Source organism: Bombus bifarius, unplaced genomic scaffold, assembly GCF_011952205.1.
Source record: "Bombus bifarius isolate JDL3187 unplaced genomic scaffold, Bbif_JDL3187 scf7180000008169, whole genome shotgun sequence".
NCBI lineage: Eukaryota > Metazoa > Arthropoda > Insecta > Hymenoptera > Apidae > Bombus > Bombus bifarius.
The window spans coordinates 551,968-574,984 of record NW_022884490.1 but is presented as its reverse complement, the minus strand read 5'-3'; the positions used below and the strand labels follow the sequence as shown (position 1 = coordinate 574,984).

Here is a 23,017-nt window from a genome sequence, read left to right as displayed (position 1 = left end):
ACATCGGATATAGCTGATTTACAGCAAATTATTTCTTCCTTTAAGCGATCGAGTACCAATCGAGTAGCATTTGCAAGAGAAAATTTTAGTATAATAACGTTCTTCAAACATATTAATAATTAACGATTCTATTAAATTGATTAATTACCAAAATTACCATTATACACTTACATAGGCGCGAAACTAAATTCAATTTTCTCTTCAATTTTCGTATCTCGAACGAAGGGGGAATAGAAAACGACGAGGTAAGGAAATCTGGTGAAAGACAGAGGAAGAGAAGAATCAACGAGGAAGTGGCAATCCGAACAGTGTCTTTTAAGTTCTCGCTATTGGATCGTGGTAGGCGTCGCGAGTATATACCGCAGGCACCGTAATCACTGTTATTTCATCGTGAACGGTAATGCTCTGGCTTAAAGCCGCCCTACTTATACGTATTACCCGGGCAAAAGCAACGCGGACCGCGTCCCCGGGCAATCATCGTTCTCCAGCGTCATTACGAAATTGCTTTGGCAAATGAAATGCGCGGTTATGCGCGAGTACGAACGATCCTCTTAAATTGAGATTTATTGGAAAATCGAGCGTACCGATTTCCGGTGTGTCCATAAACAGGCCCAAGAGTGGACGGAGCCTTCTTTTGCATCGGGTTACGAAGTCGCGATTACGCGTCCGATGATTCCGACGATTTAAACGCGACCAGCAAGAAATCTCCATCGCGAAATTGCTTCCATTTTTCCACGCTACCTCCTACTATTTGCCTTCCCGTAGTTACGATCTGGCGAGGCGATCAAACGCGTTTCGATCGTTGAAATAAGCGGTCGAAGCGACGGAAGACTTCGAAAGACGTCGAGAGAGGATTTCATTTGAAGAGGAACGAAAGAAGTTGTAACGACTTTCGAGAAACGTCTTTCTCGACGAATTTCATTAAACTCGGTGAAAAAACGACGAATGAAATGAAAGTTCTTGTGCAGATCTGTATGCGCTTGCATGCGCTCGGACAAACATTTGCCGAGTAAACCGATGAATTCCATTTTCACGAGATTTCACTGTTTTAGTTCCAGAATAGACGTCATTTTTCAGGAACCGTCGATTAACTTCGACGGAACTCGTTGACCCAACTTCCGCGGCCTCGATTCCAAGTTTTCCTATGTCGTTCGAACAGTTGACGCGTATTACGCGAGACGAATCGAAACTCGCTACGATGGCGTCGAATCGCCAGTACAACTCTGAAGCTTAGAGACGCGGAGTTAAGCTCGCGGGATCGTCGATGAAGTTTCAGTTTCGTGCCTGTGTAAGCCTCTCGGTAATCCATACCGTTTTCTTCAATAAGTGTCTCTTTCGAAGGGCTCGTATCGACGATAACGTACTATTGCGGTTGCCCGGATGGTTTCGATATCTGGTTACGTAGCGGAATCTTGGTTGCATTCGCAGCGGATGCAGCCGGTAGCCAGCGGAGCAGGGTATATTGATTTGCCCGGATGCCGGGCCTGGCGCGACGTTCAACGCGCTTCGAGAGGATAATGGCGAGAAGCATTTGCCGAAGCGGACTTTTCCTAACGAGTACAACTTGCCACGATAAACGCGAGTCACGTGCGTAAACATCAGCCGTCTGTCGCTTTTTAACTCGACGATGGAAATCGCGGGTAACCGAAGAACCATTGGCGGCGATTGCTTTTCTTGCGATCGATCGGATCAATGGCTACCGACCATTACGCGCTACTTACGAGATTAATATCGCGATACCGTGCAATGAGAAATTTACCAGCGCGGAGTATGCTACGATACGAGGTTTTCAAGTAAAAAGAACAGAAGCATAAATTGCTGGTGAATTTTTGTGAAAGCCATCCATCGATGGTCATATCGGTCATGGTTTTTGGGGAACGAAGATAACACAGTTGTAACAGCCGCACTATCTAAATAGCGTGCCCTGCTAATTCGTTAATGGGACATCCTGGCTGACACGCACTTTAATCAGTTTTCAGCACACCGATAACAGGCTATTATTAAGTGGCCTTCGGGAGAATGGTCACCGTGTGGTTCGTCGTACGAGTTTATCGCGGCGGATCGCGAAGGATCGCTTTACTACGCCATGTAAAAGAAAAGAAAAAAAAAAAAGAAAAAAGAAAAATTCCCTCGCAACTTAGAATCTTCGCTTCCAAAAAGCTGACAAGTAAAGACTGCCAAAAAAAAAAAAAAAAATTGAGAAAAGATGATTAAAAGTAAAAAAGGCGCTCGAGTATAGACCGTTTCGTCGAGATAGCTCGCAATTACGTACGCTAGTGCCGCTTATTACCGGCGTGTAGCAAAATGGTCATCGGAAACTGATACATTAATTGTCGTTTCGGACGTAGTCATGAAACGCAGTTGCAGTGGAAGGAGGTTGGCTTTCCGTAGCCGCAAATTAAGGCATAACGCGACGTAAGGGCGAGGGACTGGGCAAAGGCAAACGATGTTGCCGGTGTTCGTTCAACTTGGTCTGAAAATGAATTTACGAGGCCATAATCGCCAATTGAGATGAGTACTTGTTGCGTGCAATCGGCCCGGCTCAGACCTTGTGCCGAAGCGTTGCACTCTTCTCGTGTTAGGAACTGTGCTACCACGACTACGTACAGCTCGTCGCAAAATTCCGCGAAAATTAGCCGGGACTCGATCGATCGATTCCCACCGCGATATTCGAACCGATACGGTAAGCAATCGATCGATCCAGCGATTTGTTTGCTCGCGTGTTTCAACGCGACCGCGTTATTCGCTTCGTCGTGCCGCGACAAGAAAGCAAACTTGTCGTCGTCGCCTCGACAAAAACCAATTCCAGCGAAACTGTGTGAAAGGAAGGCGACTTGGTGGATCGCGAACGTGGGAGGAGATCGAACGTATTTCGAACTTGCGACACGCTGTACCCGGGCGAATTCAGCGACGATGACGCAAAGACGATTATGCCGAGCGCAACGTCGAACGTCAAGATTAGCGAGCCGTAGTTCGAACCTTAAATGAGAAAGATTTTTCGAGCGTGTCTGTTTTATGTAAACGACCGGTTCGATCGCGACTGGCATATTTTGTTCATCTGCGGATTGTCAATTCGAGCATTCGCACGAACGCAGTTTCGTTTGTCCGACGTTTTTCGACGATGCTTCAAATATCCTTCTGAGTTACCTTCTTTTACGATTCTTTAGAAGGGCGTGGTAACTTCTGAATTTCGTCGACGTGTCGCGGTTTCTTTCTGTTTATCGTAAAGAAGCGCGAATCTCGAACGAATATATGGAGGAAAGGCACGTTAATAACGCAAGCGAGACTCGATGTTCTCGAGAGAATGCGAATATCGAATATCGCGTGTATCCGAGAAACAAATGTTCGGCTGTTTAAGTCGATGAAATATTGAGAAGCGAGAGAGCGCGATGCATACTTTATTACGCTCGAGAGAGAAGGTTCAGCGTTTGTCGGAGGAACGTATTGAAAGACCGCCATTCCACGACTCCCTTGTATTTTTATATTGTTGCAGCTGGTTACAGTTCGATCGGTTGCGAATTTTTTGAACAACGACTACTCGGATTTGCTCTGGGAAACGTAGTTCGTTCGATCTTATCCGTAACAAAGAGACTAGCCGGGACAGACCTCACACGTCGATGCCAACGTTTCATCGAGCTTCACTCTTATCGATGTAATGGCACTTATCGAATTTATAGATACGAAAAATCGCGGAAGAACGCATGGACGAAAAAGGATACATTCGTTCGAAACGCGCATCGAACGGACGCAATTAGCGTGCCTATTTGTCTCCGAATGGGGGGATGTAACGTTATCCCTTTTATCGACGGCTATGCCTCCCAGAATGATCATCGTGTACAAGAAAGCTCTCGAAGGGGCAGATTAAATTCGACAGGAGGTGTTCGACACGATATTTGAATAACAAAGTGTTTGCTCGTCGGCGTTACGTGAAATCATGGAAATTTTACACCGGGGAGAGGTCAACGGAGGGAGAAAATAAAAGTGACGGCAGTGGTAGACGGGGACGCGGACAGGCCAAAGGAGGGATGGGTGAAGGAAGAAAGTTGGTTCGGTGCATTATGACGCCCCGTAAGATGGTCGACTACACGCAGATCCGATCAGATCATACGTGTACCGTGTATTATAATCTCGTGGAAGGGCTGTTAGCCGATAAATTCTTCATCTAGGTGGAACCACTTACAAAAGGGAACACCTTTTCGTGATTGCATGCTTACGGCATGTGAAATAGTGTCCAAATTATAGGTCACGGCGTATAATTCGACGAAGCGTTGAGCAGGGTCGTGCTTCGCCAAAAAGGAAGAAGGACAAAAGGAGAAGAGAGGAGAAGAAAAATAACCGTGGAACATGGGACCCATTTCTTCTTCGTAGATACGTGAGACGCGCTTCCACCTCTTTTCTTTCTCAGCTCGTCTGATCGTCAGTCCTTTCCTTTCTCTCTTTCTGTCGATGTCGCACGATTCTTCCGGACGTTTCGATGACAACCACGAGCGTAATTAACCGATGATTAAAATGGCTCTACGAAAATACCTGAATGAGTAATAGGTACGCGTTTGGCCGTTGATTAATCGTCCTTCCGTCGAATGTATCGATATAACGACACGATGGACTGCGCGAGAACGCTTTTAGCGTAGTCAGTCACTGAAAATGATAATAACTAGCCGACTTCGCTAGTTGACGATCGTAAGTCTCTCTTAATGAGGTTAATGGGAGTCACAACCAGTCAGTTTTTCTTCGGGTTTCACTGGTTCGCTGGTGTAGCGATCGCCAGGCACGGTATAGAAATAGTTGGAACGAACGTTTTTCATGCGCGACGAAAGAAAAGTCGAGTCAAGCTTTGTACATAACTACAAAATTGTTCAGATCTGTTCTTATTCCCGTACAACGCGTTAATCGTAACGTTAACGCGCTAACTCATAGATGTTCGCGTTATCCGGTGAATGACTCTTCTTTTTTTTATTTTTTCATTCATAAAGAGACGAAATCGTACGGAACCGCGTTGTTGGCTCCTATCCAGGGACTTCCTTTTGTTCCGACGAATTATCGCACGGTGCTGCGACTTATCGTTTGAACGCGCGCGCCCTGTGCATGTAAATGTTGACAGAGGCTGGAGCGGGAAGAGAAACAACCCGAAACGGTATGATATAACCAGTTAAGAGGCCATTGGGCCAACGTTCAAGCCGCAACTCCGACTTCACTGCACGAAGCAATAACTGCTCGTTGTACGCGCGTCTTGCATTCACTTTATCGCTTCGTTCACCCTTAACTAACTTTACCCTTCTTTTATTTTACGCTTGCACGAGTCGCCATCTGGCTCGTCCTGCGAAACGTTTCATTAGCTTCTTTGTAGAACTCGAACGATCGTTTAATTACTATTAATCATCGTCAATACCCGACATTCATTCGTTGGTGCACCGCAATGCCAACGGTTGAAAACAACCGGCGCTAAAAATAGAAAAGAAGTGTACCTATCGAGGTATGTTTTAGCCGTTCTAAACTTTACTGTCTGACTAATTTATTAATTATTCGTTTGAACACGCGTCGAAGGTCAGTGTGACGCTATCAATTGTCTCTCGGCCGAGTTATAAGTTATAAATAGTAACTTCGGTACTAAAAAAAAAAAGAAAAAAGAAAAAAAGAAGAAGAAAAAGTAATACAGTGATACCGAAGGTTCCACGAAGGAACGTCGATACGATGAAATTCTATGGATTTCTAATACGCTGGAAATCCGAGAATGAAGAGTTTTACGCGGTTAGTCGTCGATATGAAAACGTAATACGATATACGCGAATTATATACGACCGGTAGAGAGCGTTATATAGCCAATAAGAAACAGTACTCGGAACTCGCGGTAATACGTCTGAAAGCGAAGGGACGAACCGATGGCGCGAAATTGCACGGCGCGAGTTCCATCGACGATGTCCAACGCGTGTGTTATTCTCCGAATGAATCTCGGCGAGTAATAAAATGACTCGGGGCTAGCGGCGACCGAGCGAACGCGCTGATTACTTAGCGCGGACTGTTGTTCACGTTGACATCCGTAATCGGTGGGCTCACGCGGTGGTCGAAATAATAAACGGAAAAGCGTACACGAGCGATCCATTAGTCACGCTACTATTACAACGTTCGGTGGATTTCTCGTATGAAGGACGCACGGTAGAAATATCGCGGTCACGATTCAACCTTCCTCGGTAATTCAAACCGCGATTTAGGCAATTAGATGTTGCGCGCGATTTTAATTGACCGACGATGAAACGAGAAACGATCGGCCTGACTCGGCGTCACGAGTTTAATTCCATTTAGACGCATCGTTCCGGTGAATCGTCGAGAATAGAACTGTTGTAATAAATTTCTCCAAGGTTTAGAACATTCCAACGTGAGGCAAGACCGCGAAACAACGCGTCGCATAAATTAATTAGACCCATTTTATTACGGTCGTGAGGTGACGCGATCGTAAACTCTGATACGCGTTATTGCGAACGAACGAACGAATAGAAATGCTTCGTTAGATTTTTATGCCCTTCTGCGATTCACTGAGAAACTAGACAAGACTTTGGACAACGCTTATTCAAACGTTTTTACGCGAATCACGCATATTTTAAACGACTGATGGTGGTACGATTCGTTCAGCTACGAGAATCTAACACCGTTGGTGATCTTCATTTTCGTAATTGGCTCTTTCTCCCTAGTTTCCGTCGAGCTGCCAGACACGCGCCAAGCGCGTTTTCCTATCGTTGAATTTGGCCTAACCCTGAACGCAACGAGACCATATGTTTGTCTTTGTTGTTCTTAAAAGGAAAACAAAGAAAGACATATGTTCATAGGAAGATCGAGCGATAAACGTCGCTCGTGTGCGTTCGAGATAAAAGTGCAATTATATCGTATGTATTTCGAGCGTATGCGGCATATTTAAATCGAGAAGCGACGAGAAAATAAATAACCGTGCCGAAAGCGTTCCTTGAATCGTCATTGAACGCGTATTTACTTAGAAACGTTGAGTTCGGTGGTAGGCTGCATCGAACATGCATCGTGTCGTACCGAAATTATTTAAACCTGCCACTGCGAATATCAACCGGCGCTGTTTGTCGAAATTAATGAATTATACGTGGGGTAGCAGTATATTTTAATAAATACATATTTAACGTGGGCAAACAACGACCAGGATGATTGCTGGCCGAGCATATTCTGTCTATCCGGATCTTCGTATTCGGTCGATCGAAAGTTAATTAATCCGCTATTTGTTCGATTTACACGATACAACGCGGCCCGATACAGATTCCCGACATGGATGTAACAACGTAGAAAGATACGCTTTTCCTGGGCTGTGTAACGACGCATCGCCTCCGCGAACGATCCCACTGGCGCCAGACTAATATCCCATGCGCATCGCAAGAACGCGAGTTCGTCTTCAGCGGCGAACGGATGTGTCGAAAGTGTTCGAACAGAACGTTTACGCATATCTTAACGCTGAGATTTGCTGGCGTACAGTTGAAAAACGAAGCGCTCGGGTGGCTATTCTACGGTTTTATTTACCGGTTACGCAAGTTCCCTCGCGCGCTTTTATCGCGTGCCATGGTTATCGCGATGCAAGTACGTTTTGGACTAACGGAGGACTCGCAAAGATCGTTGGTTTCACTTCGAACAGGATTCTCTCGGAATTAGTTTTCAACATTACGCAGGTACAGCAGCACTTCGATAATTGGTCACGATCAGTTGACAAAGTAAACTCGCTAAATTTCATTCACTAGTTGCGTCACTTTCTTTTTGCGAGTCGCAGCAGTGAATATCGTACCTCCGATCCTATCGTGGTGAAAAAGCTACTTAAGAAATGTGCAATTCAAAGAGAAAAAAGAAAAAATCTTGAGTGCCACAGATCCTTGTCACTTGACGCGAAAAAACGGTAATGTAATATAAAAGCTTTTCCGAGAGGAGACGATCGAAGGCCTTGTTCGTTGATAGCACGATCGAAACACAGCTTTTTTTTCAGTCTCGACACCATTCCGGAACGTCGAGTCGATTCGTTATGGTATTTAGTGGCGCGATTCGCTTGGTCGGTGGGCGAAATGTCGCGATCGATTCGCGATGCGCGGCGTGCGGGATGCGACGAGCAAAAATGAAAAGCGGAAACGGGAAAAGGTAGAGTCGCGCGTGGCTTCGGGGCGTCACGCTGTCGACGGTGCAATATTCGCGGCATCACGCCCGTAGCACCGTTACCCAGCTATCGATAACCGAAGAAAAACCGCTAGCGTAATCTCACCGGCTAAATTTTACGGGTATTTGTACCACGCTCGCGGTTCGTTGGAACAACTTACAGCCGTAGAAACTGTCAGAATCGTGTCAGTTATTTCGAGACGTTTATTTCACATGTACCTACTGTTTCTATTGTTGCTTCATCGCAGCGAATTCTTCATACGTACGAATGCTTGTGCCACGCGAAAGCGAGAGAGTTCGTTTATCGTCGAATTGCCACTCATAAAAGGAAATGTTCTACCTCCATTTTCGCGTACGCGTAGTTTGTAAAGGGTCGTTTTGCACCTACGTGCGAACAAACAAGCCTAAGAGACAGACGGTATCGAATAAAACTGCAAGATCCGAGTGCTAAGAGCATCCCTGCTACTTTGAAATCTGCCATTATTAACGTTCAACCTTCGATACCATTTACACGGCGCAATTTAAATGTCGCACTTACTCGTAAATGACGTGACAAATACACCGTGTTTCGATCAAGCTTGCGCGACGAAGTCGGTCGAGACAGGTAAAATATTTACTCTCGTGAATCGGAGATTGAAGAAAGGGAAGGACAAAAATCGAGCGTGCGAGGTGTCCCGAAAAAGGAGGGCACTCGTGACCGTGGCCGATGGAACTCTTCCTTTTTCGATCCGTTTCTCGGGGATGCGTCCCCGTGCACCGGCTGGTGCATGTGCATCGTGACAGGCCGTGCGTAAACACGTGCGTGGCGGCGCGCGTGTGCGTGCACACAGGCGCCGAGGGATGCGTCGACGGACCTCCGCCTCCTTCCTCCTCAGATCCACCACCACCCTGCGGACCTATATATTTCCCGGAGGGTCTCCCACTTTCGCCACTATCATTCCTGTCGCGGCTGCGCCAGCCCGTGAGCGCGCAAACGTGAGTCCGTTCTCGGCTTTCCTCTTCGGAGTTTCCTCGCTGGATGATTACGCGCAAACACCTGCCTTGCCTCGCGTTTACACGTCGATTTTCCACCGGTGGAAACGCCATCGTTCGGTGCAATCGTGTCGCGACGAGTTATTCAGTGCGGTTTCGAGGGAATTCGTAGGAACTGTTCGTCGATGTTAATCGATCGATCGTGAACGGAGGAATTGATTTTCGATAGCGTTAGATCTACTTTTCCTGTTCTTGCTCTTTTCTTCTGTCGTCCAAGATAGAGAGTATCGATCTCGATCGGACGAGTTTTTTCCCGCGGGGGCTCGTGTTTCTTGGGAAATGTGTGCCACGTGTAGTGAGCCCGCGAGTCCACCTGCTGCACCTACTGAATGGGATTAGATGAGGTGCACGACGGTACGTCAAAGTGTTTGCTAGATATTCTTTAACGTTCGTCGTTATTTATGAAAATTTGATCGTATACGAACTCGATGATATTTTATCGGGCAACGATACCGTACGAAACTCTTTTGGTTATCGCCAACGAAGTTTGCCTTTACACCTTGGAGTCGTATTTGCCACGAAGTTCCAAAGTGGAAAAATATTTTCCTTTGCTGTCAGAGTAACGGTGAGAATAACCGATAGAAGTTTCGCTAAGAAGGCGTCGACAAGGCGAAAATGAATTTATCGAAACAAACTGTGAACGTCTGCACCGAACCGCGAGAAATTTTCCTTGTGGTTTGTCGTAGAATCGCACGTTTAATACCGCGCGAGAATCGAATAAGCAGAGGCGCATTCTTCACAGCTGTTCATACAACAAAACGCGCGCGTTGTCGCGGAGCAAGAAATCGTGAATATAGATGCCTCTTTATACCAGTACTCGCCAAGTAGCGACTTAATATATCGCCTTGTAAATTACTTTCGTATGACTTTTATCGTCGCCTCCACCTAACACCGAATTTTTCCGGAATTTTCGAACGAGTCAAAACGATTCATCGATCGAAAGTTCCCCACGCAAACACCAATCGCTAGAGAATAAATCAACCTCGTTTCTTCCTAACCTTGCAATGCATTAGTCCATATACATAATTCATCGTTCTTTTTATCAACGTTGCGACCGATTCGAAATAATATTTTTTCTTACAAAACTAGGAAACTCATCGACCATCCGGATGTCGTGTTTCCTCCGTGCAACGCGATCATTGGCTACGTATTTGTTAGAGATAAAGAAAGCTAGGAAAGGTGGAGTTATTGAACACCTTTGCGATGAGCAGATGGCACGGCAAGGGTTTATTATACAATGAGAGAAGATAAAACTTGGACATCTAGAGCCTGAGTCTTAAGGCGATCAACCTTAACCGGTCTAAAGCCGTCCCTCGTGTTTCCGTGCGCGGTACGCAGTGATTTGTTGCGTCGCGTCCTTCTTACGCTCTATATCATTCAGCTGGTAATGAGCTTTGCCTTTAACGCATCGCGACGTTTCTCATGCGCAGGATGGCCTGAGCCTCGGAGCAAATCTTCATGGATCGTTCACGAAAATCGAAAAATGACCGGCCGCCGTGGAGTCCCGCGGAAGTGCCGCGGCGTCGACGATGCGCGCCGCGACGCACCAATATGACCAAAATCAGGAATTTCGGGTAAGTGAGCACGTATTTTTATAGAAATATTCTTCTAAGAAATGTTCAACGTTTTTTTTATTAAAGTAAACACGAGACTAAATCCACGTAACGCGACACGTCTACAACTCTATAAATATTAATGACATGTTGATTTCTGTCGATAATTTTTACCATCGGGACGAAGCAACGAAACGTAGCGTATTGTACGCAGACTTCCTTGGATAGAAAGATTTGTAAAATTCAAGATAACAGAAAATACTCGATAGTTTGATATCCTCGACTCGCAGATATTCAATTATTCATATCCATCCGCCTCTACGATACAATTAATCAAGTTGAAAGGTTCGTGACTGTTCGAGCTGACCAGAGTTGACGTATAAAATTGCTGAAATATTAGCTTAGATTTCCTCGCTGATCGACGATCATCGATCGACACCTCGTGTAGCTCAAAAAATATGTCTGTTTAGAGAACGCTTCTGGCTCACGCGAATGTTATTTAACGGGCAGCTGCAAATGACGTTCGTTGAATGTGTAAACGCTCGGGGCTTGATCGAGGCCTCCCGTTTTGTTTAAAAGTTTTACGCGATATCGTCTTGGAAACGTGAAACCGTAAAAACTATCGATCGAACGCTAACCTAATGTTTCGCTTACCAAGAGCCAAACACGAATCGAACCTTATTGTGTTACTTGCGAGCCGATGAAATACGTAATCGAGGTGCTCGATGTCGCGATTAGAAGTGGATTGTTGCGACAGCTAAACGATTCCGATTATCAGCTTTTCGTCGCTATATATTTAAAAGCTATCGTCTCGATACCGGCTTTCTGCCCTATATCCAAGCTTAGTGCTTCCGTGTCGCAATCGATCTCGATTAACCTGGTGTCTCCGCTAATCGGAAAGAAAAACTTTGAACGATTCAGAATTGATGATATTAAAAAGGGGGCGGCGGAGGTGGGACACAAAAGCGTACAAAAGCGCTGGTGATCGCGTTGACGCAAGCTCTCGAGGGCTCAACGATCGGTTAAAGCGTTTAGCCCGGAACACGATACTTGAACGAGCGCACGCGAGCAAACAACACGGTCGAGCGCGATGCAAAATTTGTACACGATTTGTATCGTCGATCCCGTAACCGCGAGCGTGCGGTTCGCCAGAGGAAAATGGAAAAAAAAAGAAGAAAGGAAAAAGAGAAATGGAACCGAGAACAGCCGAAACACGATCGCCCCTCGATAACTCGTCATTTTAACGAGGATATCTCTCTCCCTTGTGCTGTACCGTGGCTATACCGGCAGTTTATTTTAATACAGACACCTCGTAATAATTCTCAATGTACATCGTACGGAATGAACGGACATCAATCCTTGCCCTCGTTACTTTCGATGCTCCAGGCAGAGGGTCCCTTGTTATCCGCGCAGTCTCCTTTGTACGGCGTGCATGCCAATGTCCGCGCATAATTACCGGTTTCGATTACAGATCGGCCATGGCAAGTGCGTCAGATTTTCCGCTCGTGCTGGGAAACGTTTTACCCTAACCGTCGTATCCTTCCTTTCTTTTATCCATCCGTCGATCTCTCGCGTGAGTTCCACGGGTTGGACTCGTACACCCTCGTCTCTGCTCCTTTTCATAATTGTCAATCGTGCTTTTTCTTTTCCACTTTTTTCTCTTTAATTATACCTTGTGCCTATATTCGCGATCGTCGATAATCCGTCCGGAAATCTCGGAATAAAAGCTTTCGTATCGCACGTTTTGGCGAATATATTAACATACCCTGGAGTAACGTGATTTCTCAGCGACCGTAACACGAGATTCCCAGGCGTAGTCTCAAAGCACCGACATGTCTGGCAGCGCACAGTTCCCGCTGATAACCGTGAAAGTAACTCATGCATCACGCTCTGTGACACTAATCCCCTGAGTAGGGGGGTGGATAGGGCTCCGAAAGAGTCGACGAGGAACGTAAAAAAGGGGAGAAGGAAGCCATGCGAACAATAAGCAATCTGTAGCGAATATATACGCTAATTATGTATGTTGAGTCTAGACGCACGCGTGCGATTATACGTACGTTTCTCCCGTGGTTCACATGCGGTATACATTACGTATGGTATGTGGTCGAGTTCTCCATGGCTCGCGTGTGTACGGGTCCCTTCCCGTCTCTGATAATACGCGGTGACGGAAAAATACGACCCGTCCGACTCGTCGGTCGAGAAAGTTTTTGCTCGCCTTGAGAACTTTTCGTCGCGACGTTCCGCTCGTCGATAATTATGCTCGTTTCATTTTTCTCCTCTCGAGATCCAACTAGCTCTGTTCGTTTCGACCCTGACAATTTTCGCAGATGTCGAAACCGGAGACTCGTTTCTCGCGCGAGTACGTCGCTTAAATTTCGCCATCCGTTTCCCTTCGTACTACCGTTTCAGAATCGATAAACCGTTCGGAACCTTCGAAACTATAATTCACGATGAAAACGATAGAAAACGTACACCGTTGATTTTCTCCTTCGGCTATGTACGAATACTGTCCGCTTCGGACCTAAGAGCATCTAACTTAACGATCACCCTTTGGGTTCACATGTTGCATAATGCTCGCGTGTGCTCGCGAATGCGTGCCATTACACGGTCGGTATGGTCGCGTAAAACTTACGCCGCGAAGCTTTCTATCTGATGTATCAGGGCGGAGCGTAGCGATATCCCGAAGCGAACCGGAAAGACCATCGACGGCTCTCGGATCCCTGAGGTGCGAACCGCGAAGTCGACTCGAATATCGATTATTTACGAGACGAGTGCGGGAGGTGGGCACCGTAGTCGGAAGAACACGCGAGAAGAAAAAGCACGGGGGTGGAAGGACAAACAAATAGAGGTGCATTAGCCGGCGACCGTGTCAGGAATGTGAAGAGCAGTTGGCACACGGCCTACCTCGCGATCTACCTCCCACTTTGATCTTCGCCGCTGTATCGCGAAATACCACGACATAGGCTGTCGGGGCAAAATACATCTCTGTGCGTGTTGTTACGCCCTGCCCTCTTCCTTCCTGCGCCTTTCTCTTTGTCTCTTAACCCTGGAGCCACGTGTTCTCTTCGTCCCTTCCCCGACGCTGTTCGAGTGCGAGGTACTGTTAATCGGCGTCGAAAGACCGGGTCGTTCGTCCTCGATGACGTAGGACGATCGATCATGCGCCAGTCAATGCGTTTCCGTTCGAAATTCGTGGCGATACGCGCTACTGCCCGGCCGACGTATATTCCGAGGGTCCGTTATCGAATATGACTGTTGGACGAAAAAACCCAACAACTTCCCGGGGCATTGGTATATAGCTGAATGAATCGACAATTGCGCCGTCGTCGTTGCGCGTTAATTAACATCAGCCACCGTTCGCGTTTCCACTTTCATTTCGCATTCTAACAGATTGTGGAACGGTGTCGAAAGCGAGGAAAAAAGGAGTAGAACATGGTTGCTCGAGTCGAAGGCGAAATAGGAACGCGTCGATCGGAATTTCGTTCGGTCATTCAGGGGCAATAAACGCACCTTTCAGAGTGAGGAGTATCGTTTAATTACGGATCAGCTGTTTCAGTCGGAGCGTGACGGGTTCGCGCGTGTGTGCACGCGTGTCCCGATCGATTTATTTCAAGTATGTATCGAGAGGCTCGCGGGCACCCGAGCGATCCCATCTCGGGATCGAAGACAGAATTACCGTGGAAGGCAGCAATAAACGCGGTCCACTCACGTACAACGAGTACTATTCATAAGTCGGATTGAAGCTAAGGGCCGTAAGTCCGCTCTGAGAGTGGCGCCTTCGACCACCTCGTAATTCTCGTCCGGAGACTTTTCTTCTTCACGGAGGCTCACAATTAACTTCATTATGTACGCACATGTTCCCCACGTTTCCGTTGATTAGCGCGCGTCACGCGGCGCTCTCTATGCTACCGCCTCCGTTCAATGCATCTTCGATCTCATTCAACCGCTTTTTTATTCGAACCGATTGCTTTATGTCTTCTCACAGGGACTAGAACACGGCAAGTGTTCCGCGTTTTCTTTTTCTCTCGTTTCTTTGCTTTAATTTCCTTTCATTCATTAACGTTGTACCGTGCTACCGACGCAGCAATTTCAACAAGCAACGAGACCATGAAGACTAATTGTCGCCGCGATACCTCTTACCAATTGGTTATCGAGTTTTCGTTAAGTCAATTTCCATGTCGTTATCCGGGCCTATTAAAAGGGTCACCGTACTCACTTTCGACCACGGCTATCGACGGTGGTCTGGCATCGATCGACTCGTCGAAAGAGACGGACTAATTGGAGGGCCTACCTTAACTGTAACTTTTCGATAAGAGATCCCCTTCATTTTCGACGAAGCGATCTCCGATGGCAAGTTGTCTAGGCTAGACGATAATTTTTATTATACCCATATGAATGTTCAGTCGTTGGAAGAACGTCGAAAACACGGAGAGTGCGACAAGGAAGAAAACCTTGTATGGAACATGTGCGACCATAACGAATGTTTACGCGTAACTTCCGGAAACATTAAGAATAACGATTGCACTGGCGCATATGGTTCTCGCAATGACTAGTGACGCTCATAAATGTTGATTAATTTCACCATGGAAAGGCACGACAAGGTCGTGTTTTAATTTCTTTCGTCGAATTCGTACGCGATTGAATTATGCTGCTTGCTGGTAATTTGCTTCTTTCCGAGTGGTCAAAGGTGATTGCACGAGACGAAAATTAAATGGAAGAATGAAGAGAACCAACGACGGCTATAAGCGAGCTTACGAGCCGTAAAACACCACGAAAGTCGTAAAATCGTCAAACAATAGATTACACGGTAGTTAAAGCATTGGCAAACAGTGCTGGCTGTTGGTCATTTTCTTTGAAGGCTCGCGAAGAATCAAATCGCTATGCGGTTTCCCTGCTTATAACAATAGCGCAGCACTCGCTATTGTTCGAAGAAATGGCTTTATAAAGACCCTGATTTCGTTTCCAAAAGCTCAACTCTTTGCTCTTTGCCTGCGCATGAATTTTATAGCTTCGAATTTTCCCAGCAATGGAAAGGCTACGCTGCAATTAATCTTAGAAATGCTCGCTGACGCACGCGAGCGGTTTTTACTTTCTGACGCTGACAACCGCATTACGCTTAACCACGGTGGTGGACCGTGCGCGAACAACCGCGAGTCATTGACTCCCATTTACATCGATTCTCTCCAACTATGGTATTTGCTTCTCTCGATTTGCGTACGCAACGCGGCGCAATGATCGAAGACCACACTCGCCGATTTAACTCGCTCGTAGATATCGACACTTCGAGCATGAGCGAAAAATATTTTTAAATTCACCACGAAGCGACTGGACATTCTTTCGATTTTTCACCGTCTTTGCTGCTTTTAGCCTCCATTGTGCGTATCTTCCGCAATTCTATTGTCAAACATCGCGAAATCTTTCCTTAGTGGAGGAAGACCTTTCGATTTATCGTGCGCCCGTGAGAAGAAAATACGGAGACCGGGCATTTCGATCCCCGGCTCGTGTGCAATTGTCTGACATTCGAGATTCTTTCGGAGCGGAATATTTCGAGGAAAGTTTGCATCTCTCGACGAGATTCCTCGGATTCTTTATTAGAATTTCTAGGGTCATCTTGAAATTCAGTGACCTGCATAGACCTGCATACGTGACCCTAGATCGACGGAATCCGACCCGCCCTTTTATAAAGATAGAAAAAGAAACGAATGATATAACAACGTTGACACGAGGGTAATGACAGCAATATCGAGCTAATCGTAAACGTCTATTAAGAAACAGTGACCCGTGACGTTTGCAGAGGGTGGGGCGTCTAATGCCGTGTTACCTAAAATATCTCTGATGTCCGACGTCTGTTACAAACAACGTTGTGATTTACAGCGTTACAACCTTCGAAACAGCCTCGAGTGCACGCTATTTTCTCGTACTTACATACGGAGTTATCATTACATTCGACTGTTCGAAAGCAAGGCTTCCTTCGATAAAACCAAAAGGAAGGTGCATCGGCGAGAGAGCGTAGGATGAAACAAGCACTTCCGTTAAAGACGCTGCGATTTCTTGGCACGATCGAACGTCGTCCGGAGAGTGGTCGATGCACGAGCGAGAAAAGGCTAAAAGAGATGCATTGGCAGGTATCGATAGGAAGGTGGTACGAAAGGGTGCTGAACGCGAAGGCGGGCGAGAATCGGTGACGTTGATTCGCATCGAGTCCCGCTGCGAAGACCTTGACAGTTTCGAGACGCGCTGACAGCCACGGACGCTTGGCACCGCAGCGAGACGCAACCCCGTGTCTCAACGATGCGTATTCTATCAACGTCCGTAGAGCACGATAACCTCGGCAACTGCATGTTGAATGAGCCGTACGAGAAACGGCGGATCGTTGCGTCTCGTTTCGCGTTACCGTCCCTTTTCTGCAACAATGGCCTTTATGCGCGGGACGCTATTCTAGCGCGGCACGAAACGAGAAAAGGGAGAGAACGACGACGGGCTGATCCACGTCGGCACGGACAAAGCTCTTCCTTTCGCCATATAGGAACCGAGTCGGACAGCCAAGATTTAAATTGATTTCGAGATAAGTGCGTGGAATTAAAGATGCATTCGGACGATCATCCGCGCTCGCTCAACCCTTCGTTCCATTCCCGATACTTGTCTTCCACTTTGCGTACGATACCACCGGCTCTAACAATCGCGCACTGTGTTCCTTTCGTTTCCTCTCCCTCTCTTTCTCCTCCTCTCTTCCTCTCTCCCCTTGTCTCGGGGGAATCCCCCGGTTACCGAGACCTCTCCAGGGTATATCTGTCGTTGTTGAAGAATTAAGAGGATAAACTCGTAGTTTCCTGGTTCGAAGGCAGAAACGAGTGATTAAGGGCTCGAGGAAGCTCGAGCACGAATCGCGTATAAATAACGAGCGACGAAAAGGGGAATGGCGTACGGTCGTTCCCATCGACAACGGTTTGTTTGATGGAAGGCCTGTCGTCGCTGTACGCGATCGTCCCGATCCCGGGCAAGTCGAGCGCGTGTTCTACGTATGGACGCGTGCGCGGCCGTTTCAGCCGGCTTGAAAGTGAAACGAAGTGGTTTCTCGGCTGCTCGTGATTCCACGCATAAGTAAAGCCGTTAACACCTACTCCGCGAGCACCGTTACGTTCACCAAGCGTGAACTAGTAAATCTATGCACTTGACCTTTCGGTGGCACGTCCAGCTCTCTAAACTCTGTTTCACCGTTCCTTCGGTCGCTTAGGTATTCGTCCTTTGTTACGGAAATTTACATCTTCGGGAATAAGGTCACGAAAGTGGGAATGATACCGGAGAACTTGGGAATAATAAATTATCGATGACAAAATAGAGTTAGCGTTATGCAAGACAATTTGTTAATGTACGCGTGACGCCAGCTAGAACAACGTTCTCTATTGTTTTGTATTTTAGACCGTCGCGAGAAGATAATCTCGGAAAAAATAGGCTACACGATCTTTTATCGGCGTTCCACGACGCCACGACGAATTCTCTCGACGGTGAAGTCAACGATAACGCGTTGCCGTTGTGTGGGTGTGCGTCTAAGTAGGAGATGAGATACGACGCACTGTAATTGGTTATTATCCGTGATATGACGGTGTACGACGCATCGTAGATTTGCGGTTTCATTGACGAAAGTTCAATAACGAAGACAGACGGAAAAGCGACCATTATCGGTGAGCATTGTACTCCGAAGATGTATCGTTTCGCAATACATTGCTTACATCTTATCGGAACTCGTCCGCCTGCTATGGAATTTAGAATGAACGAGTGTACAGATATCGGGGTAATTATAGAGTGATACGAAACTAATGCCTATCTGTAATTTAAAATTAGTATACAATCATTTACGAGGAAATATTTACCATTGTATTCATTACTGATTTCTAGAATAAGGATCAATGTGGCGGGGTGAAATCTCATTCTGGAATATAGTTAACGCGATTTTCTTCGGCGATAGCGCGTGAGAGTTAAATTTTGGGCCATAAAGCATTACCACGGGCCACGGAAACGATTTGAAAACGAAGTATCATACTCGCAGATATAAATCCTCCGACCGGGACAATCAGTCGTGTTCCACATTAGGGTGAAAAAGTGTTGTAAATATGGCCGGCAGTCATCAGCCAGTTAGGTATTGTATGCCGTGCATGCACAGGATGCATACCGGATGCATCAGATAAGAGCGTTCGCGAGGTCTCGTAACTCCTTCGTCCGGGAAGGAGGCGTACGGCTCGAAAGCGGCATTAAACGGTGCCTTCTCGTTTATTTTTCAGTGAGCGCGAGATAGCGTGGTTTGACGTGAACCACCGCTACCGCCAGCGGTGCCATCTCATGTCTTACCCATTCGCGTACGCGAAACCTATAATTATTCTTTCGAACGAGATCGTGGGCGAGTGGAGCCAAGCACAGAGCCGCGTGCACGCTCCCGACTGCAATTTCGATTTCGCCAGTTTCGACCTTTCCTTTTGCCTGCTTACCTTGCTTACCAGGCCCGGGCATTACGGTGACGATTTCATTTATGACACGAATCGCGTGTGGTCCGAACCGGATTATTATTTGAAAGTTCGAACATTGAAGAAATCAAATCAACTTTTGATGTACGTATTTCTTCGTTTCTTCTTGTTTCGTGGATACAAATCGATCTCGGACAATTTATCGCCATACAACGAGCAAATTGCATGTAAAAATCTATTGCCAAAAATAGCGATCTAAAATGATCAAAAAGAAAAGAAAAGAAAAAAAGGAGGAACGATACTCCAAATGAAGATATTGCAGAATTATTTATTCATTTATTCAAGGATAGACGAGTTAAATCCCCATTAATGTACAATGTTAAAATTAAAGAAGCTACATGCAGTACACAGGAAGCGTACAGTTAGAATGGGCCAATTATAAGGAATTGTTAGAGTATTAACGTCCGTGAAGTAACTAGATACTCTGTGAACGAATGCAAGAGTTCTGAACGCGCGATACAGCGCGAAAAATCTTCCAGAAGAATCTCGTACATCCGTGACTCGGAAAACCAATATGTCTCGTAGTAGTCGCGTTAAACATTCGCAAGGTTTTCTTAATTGATGCGCGAATGATCGATCCGGTATGAGCGGTTTTCTCATATCACGGTGCGTTTGTCAGCTGCCGAATAAGCAAAACATTTTGGTCCATGAGTTCTCTCGTTTCTACACGGCGGTATACCGTACATGATATCGACAAGATATCAAAAGCCGTTTTCCCACGGGCTACGTCGCTCGGAGAGCACCGGGGATTATCGAGCTGCGATGATTATACATCATGCGCAGCTCTGTTATTATACGGAACGTAGAAACAGAACTGTTAATTAGCTGTTGCACGCTCCGCTGACACGATCGACCGAGTCGTATTAATTGAAATCGACTCGAATTTGCTTGACTGGAACTTCAGGTGTTAAAATAATACGAGTAAAGCTATCCGAACCGACGCGTTTCCATTTTAGATGGAAGAACCATTAATTAGCGATCGACATCGTTGATTTACCGCTGTACGCTCGAAACTTAAGCAGCTTACGCTTGTTTGCGCGACCTGACGTGCCGTAAATTTACGTTGAATCGTAACAACGAAAGTGATAATAGAGTCTCTCGAGGAATTCGCGAACGCAGGGATCAATTCTCTTCGATTGTTTATAAATCATGCTACCATTTTCAATTTCCACCCTATCTCAATCTCTCGGTTTATTAACCGTACAAAATTACGGATAAGAGATCGCTCATCAGGATCGCGTTTCGCAGCACGATCGCCAGTAAACATCGTCACGGGAATGCCTCGTTAAAGCGTCCATCGATGTGCTGCTATTACGGTCGTCTCGAAATAGACGTTCGAATACAAGACATAGCCAGAAACGACTATTCACCAAGCCGCACGGCGCTGTCTCGCGGAATCATGCGTCGAGACGCGCGGTCTCTGTTGTTCTTGTCCTACTATTTTCATCGTTTCCCGTGTTGGAAGTCTTTTGGCGCGAGTTTAATGGAAGTTCCGCCGTGTCTTAATCATCAGCTGCTGGCCCACGGGGTGAACCGTTACAGTTCCGAGGCTTAGAACAACTTTAAGCCAGCTTTCGTGGTCGATGTCGGCCAACTCGAAATAGAGAGTCGAGCAAATTTCACGCTTTACCAGTAACAGCCGGAAACCGACGACGACGGACAGGCAAGTTTTCGAGCTTTGAGGATTAACAAACAAACAACTGTTAATGCAACGCTTAGCTGCCCCCTGTTTATCCATGGCCCTGACTCTCGTTTTTCCCCGACATAGTTTTAACGCGATTACACTGCGCGGCCGTAAGCTCGTTCACAATTACGCGCGAGCGTACACACCCTGTGCACATATTTGCACGCGGATCTACGTGCAAATATACGGGCGCTCGTGCACGCGTACAATGGACGCCGGCGTTTCTGCGTGCTGCGACGCGCACGGATCTTCTTAGGCACGGGTAAACGTTTATCTTCGTGTCGGCGCATGTTAAAACTCGCGGCTAATTTTTCTCGTGGAAATCCGCTTCGTGGGAACCGCAAATTTTTTGGAGTTTCCTCCGTGTACATTTTGCACGATGCGGAGCAACGAACGTTGGTGCGACGGTCTTTTTACGTTCGACATCAGGAGCATGGACATTGAATAATTATCTGCCAGAAATATACCCTCTGATCTTGTATCTACCGTCTAGAGAAGCGGAAGGTAGTTTTACCGACGAATCCAATAGCGAGGCCTAGACGAAACATTCTCTCCCTTTCGTTTAATCACAGCGCTGGCGATTGTGGTGTCGATTTCGGTCCAGCTGTACACGACAGATCAAAGTATCGCGACTTCTACAGCCACTGTTTCATCCTATAATTAGTCGAAGCTTCCGAGTGCATGTTGCGTCTGTAGAAACGTTGTTCTCACGGTTCGCTGACGTTATGGGCGTCTTCATCGGGATCCAAACCATGACATCAGTGACCAACAAACGAGCATTGAATCTTAATTCAACGTACTTATACTTGGATCGATAATGGATCGGAGACGATTTCCATTCGGGAGAGACTACCGTGCCACGACGTATCGAAAATCCTACGAGCTCGTTGGGATCCATAGTTAGAGTCATTGTCAGGGACAAGAGTGACAGTGCAGAAAGGCGGCATATTTATGACGGCCGTTCTTCCACGCACGCGAAGAACGCGAAAATCAAGAGAAGAGGAGGGCCTGAGCGATCGCACACGTGCATCGCTTCTGTTTTGCATCGGATATACGGCTGACCGGTGAGCGTGTGCCCCATTAAGCTGTTCGTTTTACGAGACTCCCAAACGATATGATCAATAACGAGGCCATGGTCCGTGTCGTAAAGAACGCCAAGACCAACAAGCCCTTAACAGTTTGCAAACGTTTCCTCCGAGTAATTACGTCGTCTCGTTGGAAACGAGACCGGGATTGGAATCCTAGAGCTGCTGACGCTCAACATTCTTCATTCTTCCCCTCTCGCCTCTTCTTTTCGTAAGATTTACGACGGTCACGGTCCGACCGCAAGTTTAATAAAGCCGTAGATGAGAATGGAATGCAGTGTGCGCGTGGAAAGAATTGGCCGGGCTCCTCCGCAAAATTTTCAGCGGTGAATTCATTTTAATTGCTAGGATGCCTCTCTTCGTTGCTCGCCTAGCGTCGAGGTTTATTTAACCCCGTTGAGCCTTTGCGTATTGCGCGAATGCTGGAATTTCAGCTATTCTGTACGAGCATGGATCATGCAAAGAAGAGTTTGAAGCAACGGAGAATAGTCGAAAGGCGCTTGTGCCAGGCCAAACAAAAGCTTCTCATGGAGCACCATGGATAACGCGTACCCGCTAGATCGTAAGAAGATCATGGAACAAAAGCTACGGCTTCTAATTCCGCGAGATCTCGAGGTCTCGAGTAAATTCCATCAAGAGATCTGCCAGCTCGTGATATTTCTCACAAATTCGTTAGTCTCCCACGAGGTTGCCGCGACTTCTTCGCGCCCATGAAAACTCGCGACACGCTCGTAAACTAACAAGCAAAAAATCAGCGAAACTCAATGATTCTCGAGCACCTAACACTCCTGAGATCCGTACATCGCGTTGTGGCAACGCCACCGAGAAGGATTCATCATATTCGTTCTCTATTCTGTGCGTGCTGCCGCAATTGTAGAAATAAGCCGTAGATCGGAGAGTTTCTTATTCAGATGGTAGCAAAGGCTCAGAGTCGATCGATGGATCCCGAGGATATAGCGAGATACGGAACACGCACACTTCTGCGTTCGTTACACG

At 46.6% G+C, this 23,017-nt stretch overlaps 1 protein-coding gene across 1 annotated transcript in view; it reads left to right on the top strand.

The window, feature by feature from the left end:
• Positions 1-9,060: 9,060 nt before the first annotated feature.
• Positions 9,061-23,017, top strand: part of LOC117209301 (thrombospondin type-1 domain-containing protein 4-like) — a 39,847-nt gene continuing 25,890 nt past the window's right edge. The window contains exons 1-2 of the mRNA XM_033451143.1: positions 9,061-9,534; positions 10,611-10,754. Of these exons, the coding sequence (XP_033307034.1) occupies positions 10,639-10,754 (116 nt within the window). The 5' untranslated portion in view covers positions 9,061-9,534; positions 10,611-10,638. The remainder of the gene's footprint in view (positions 9,535-10,610; positions 10,755-23,017) is intronic.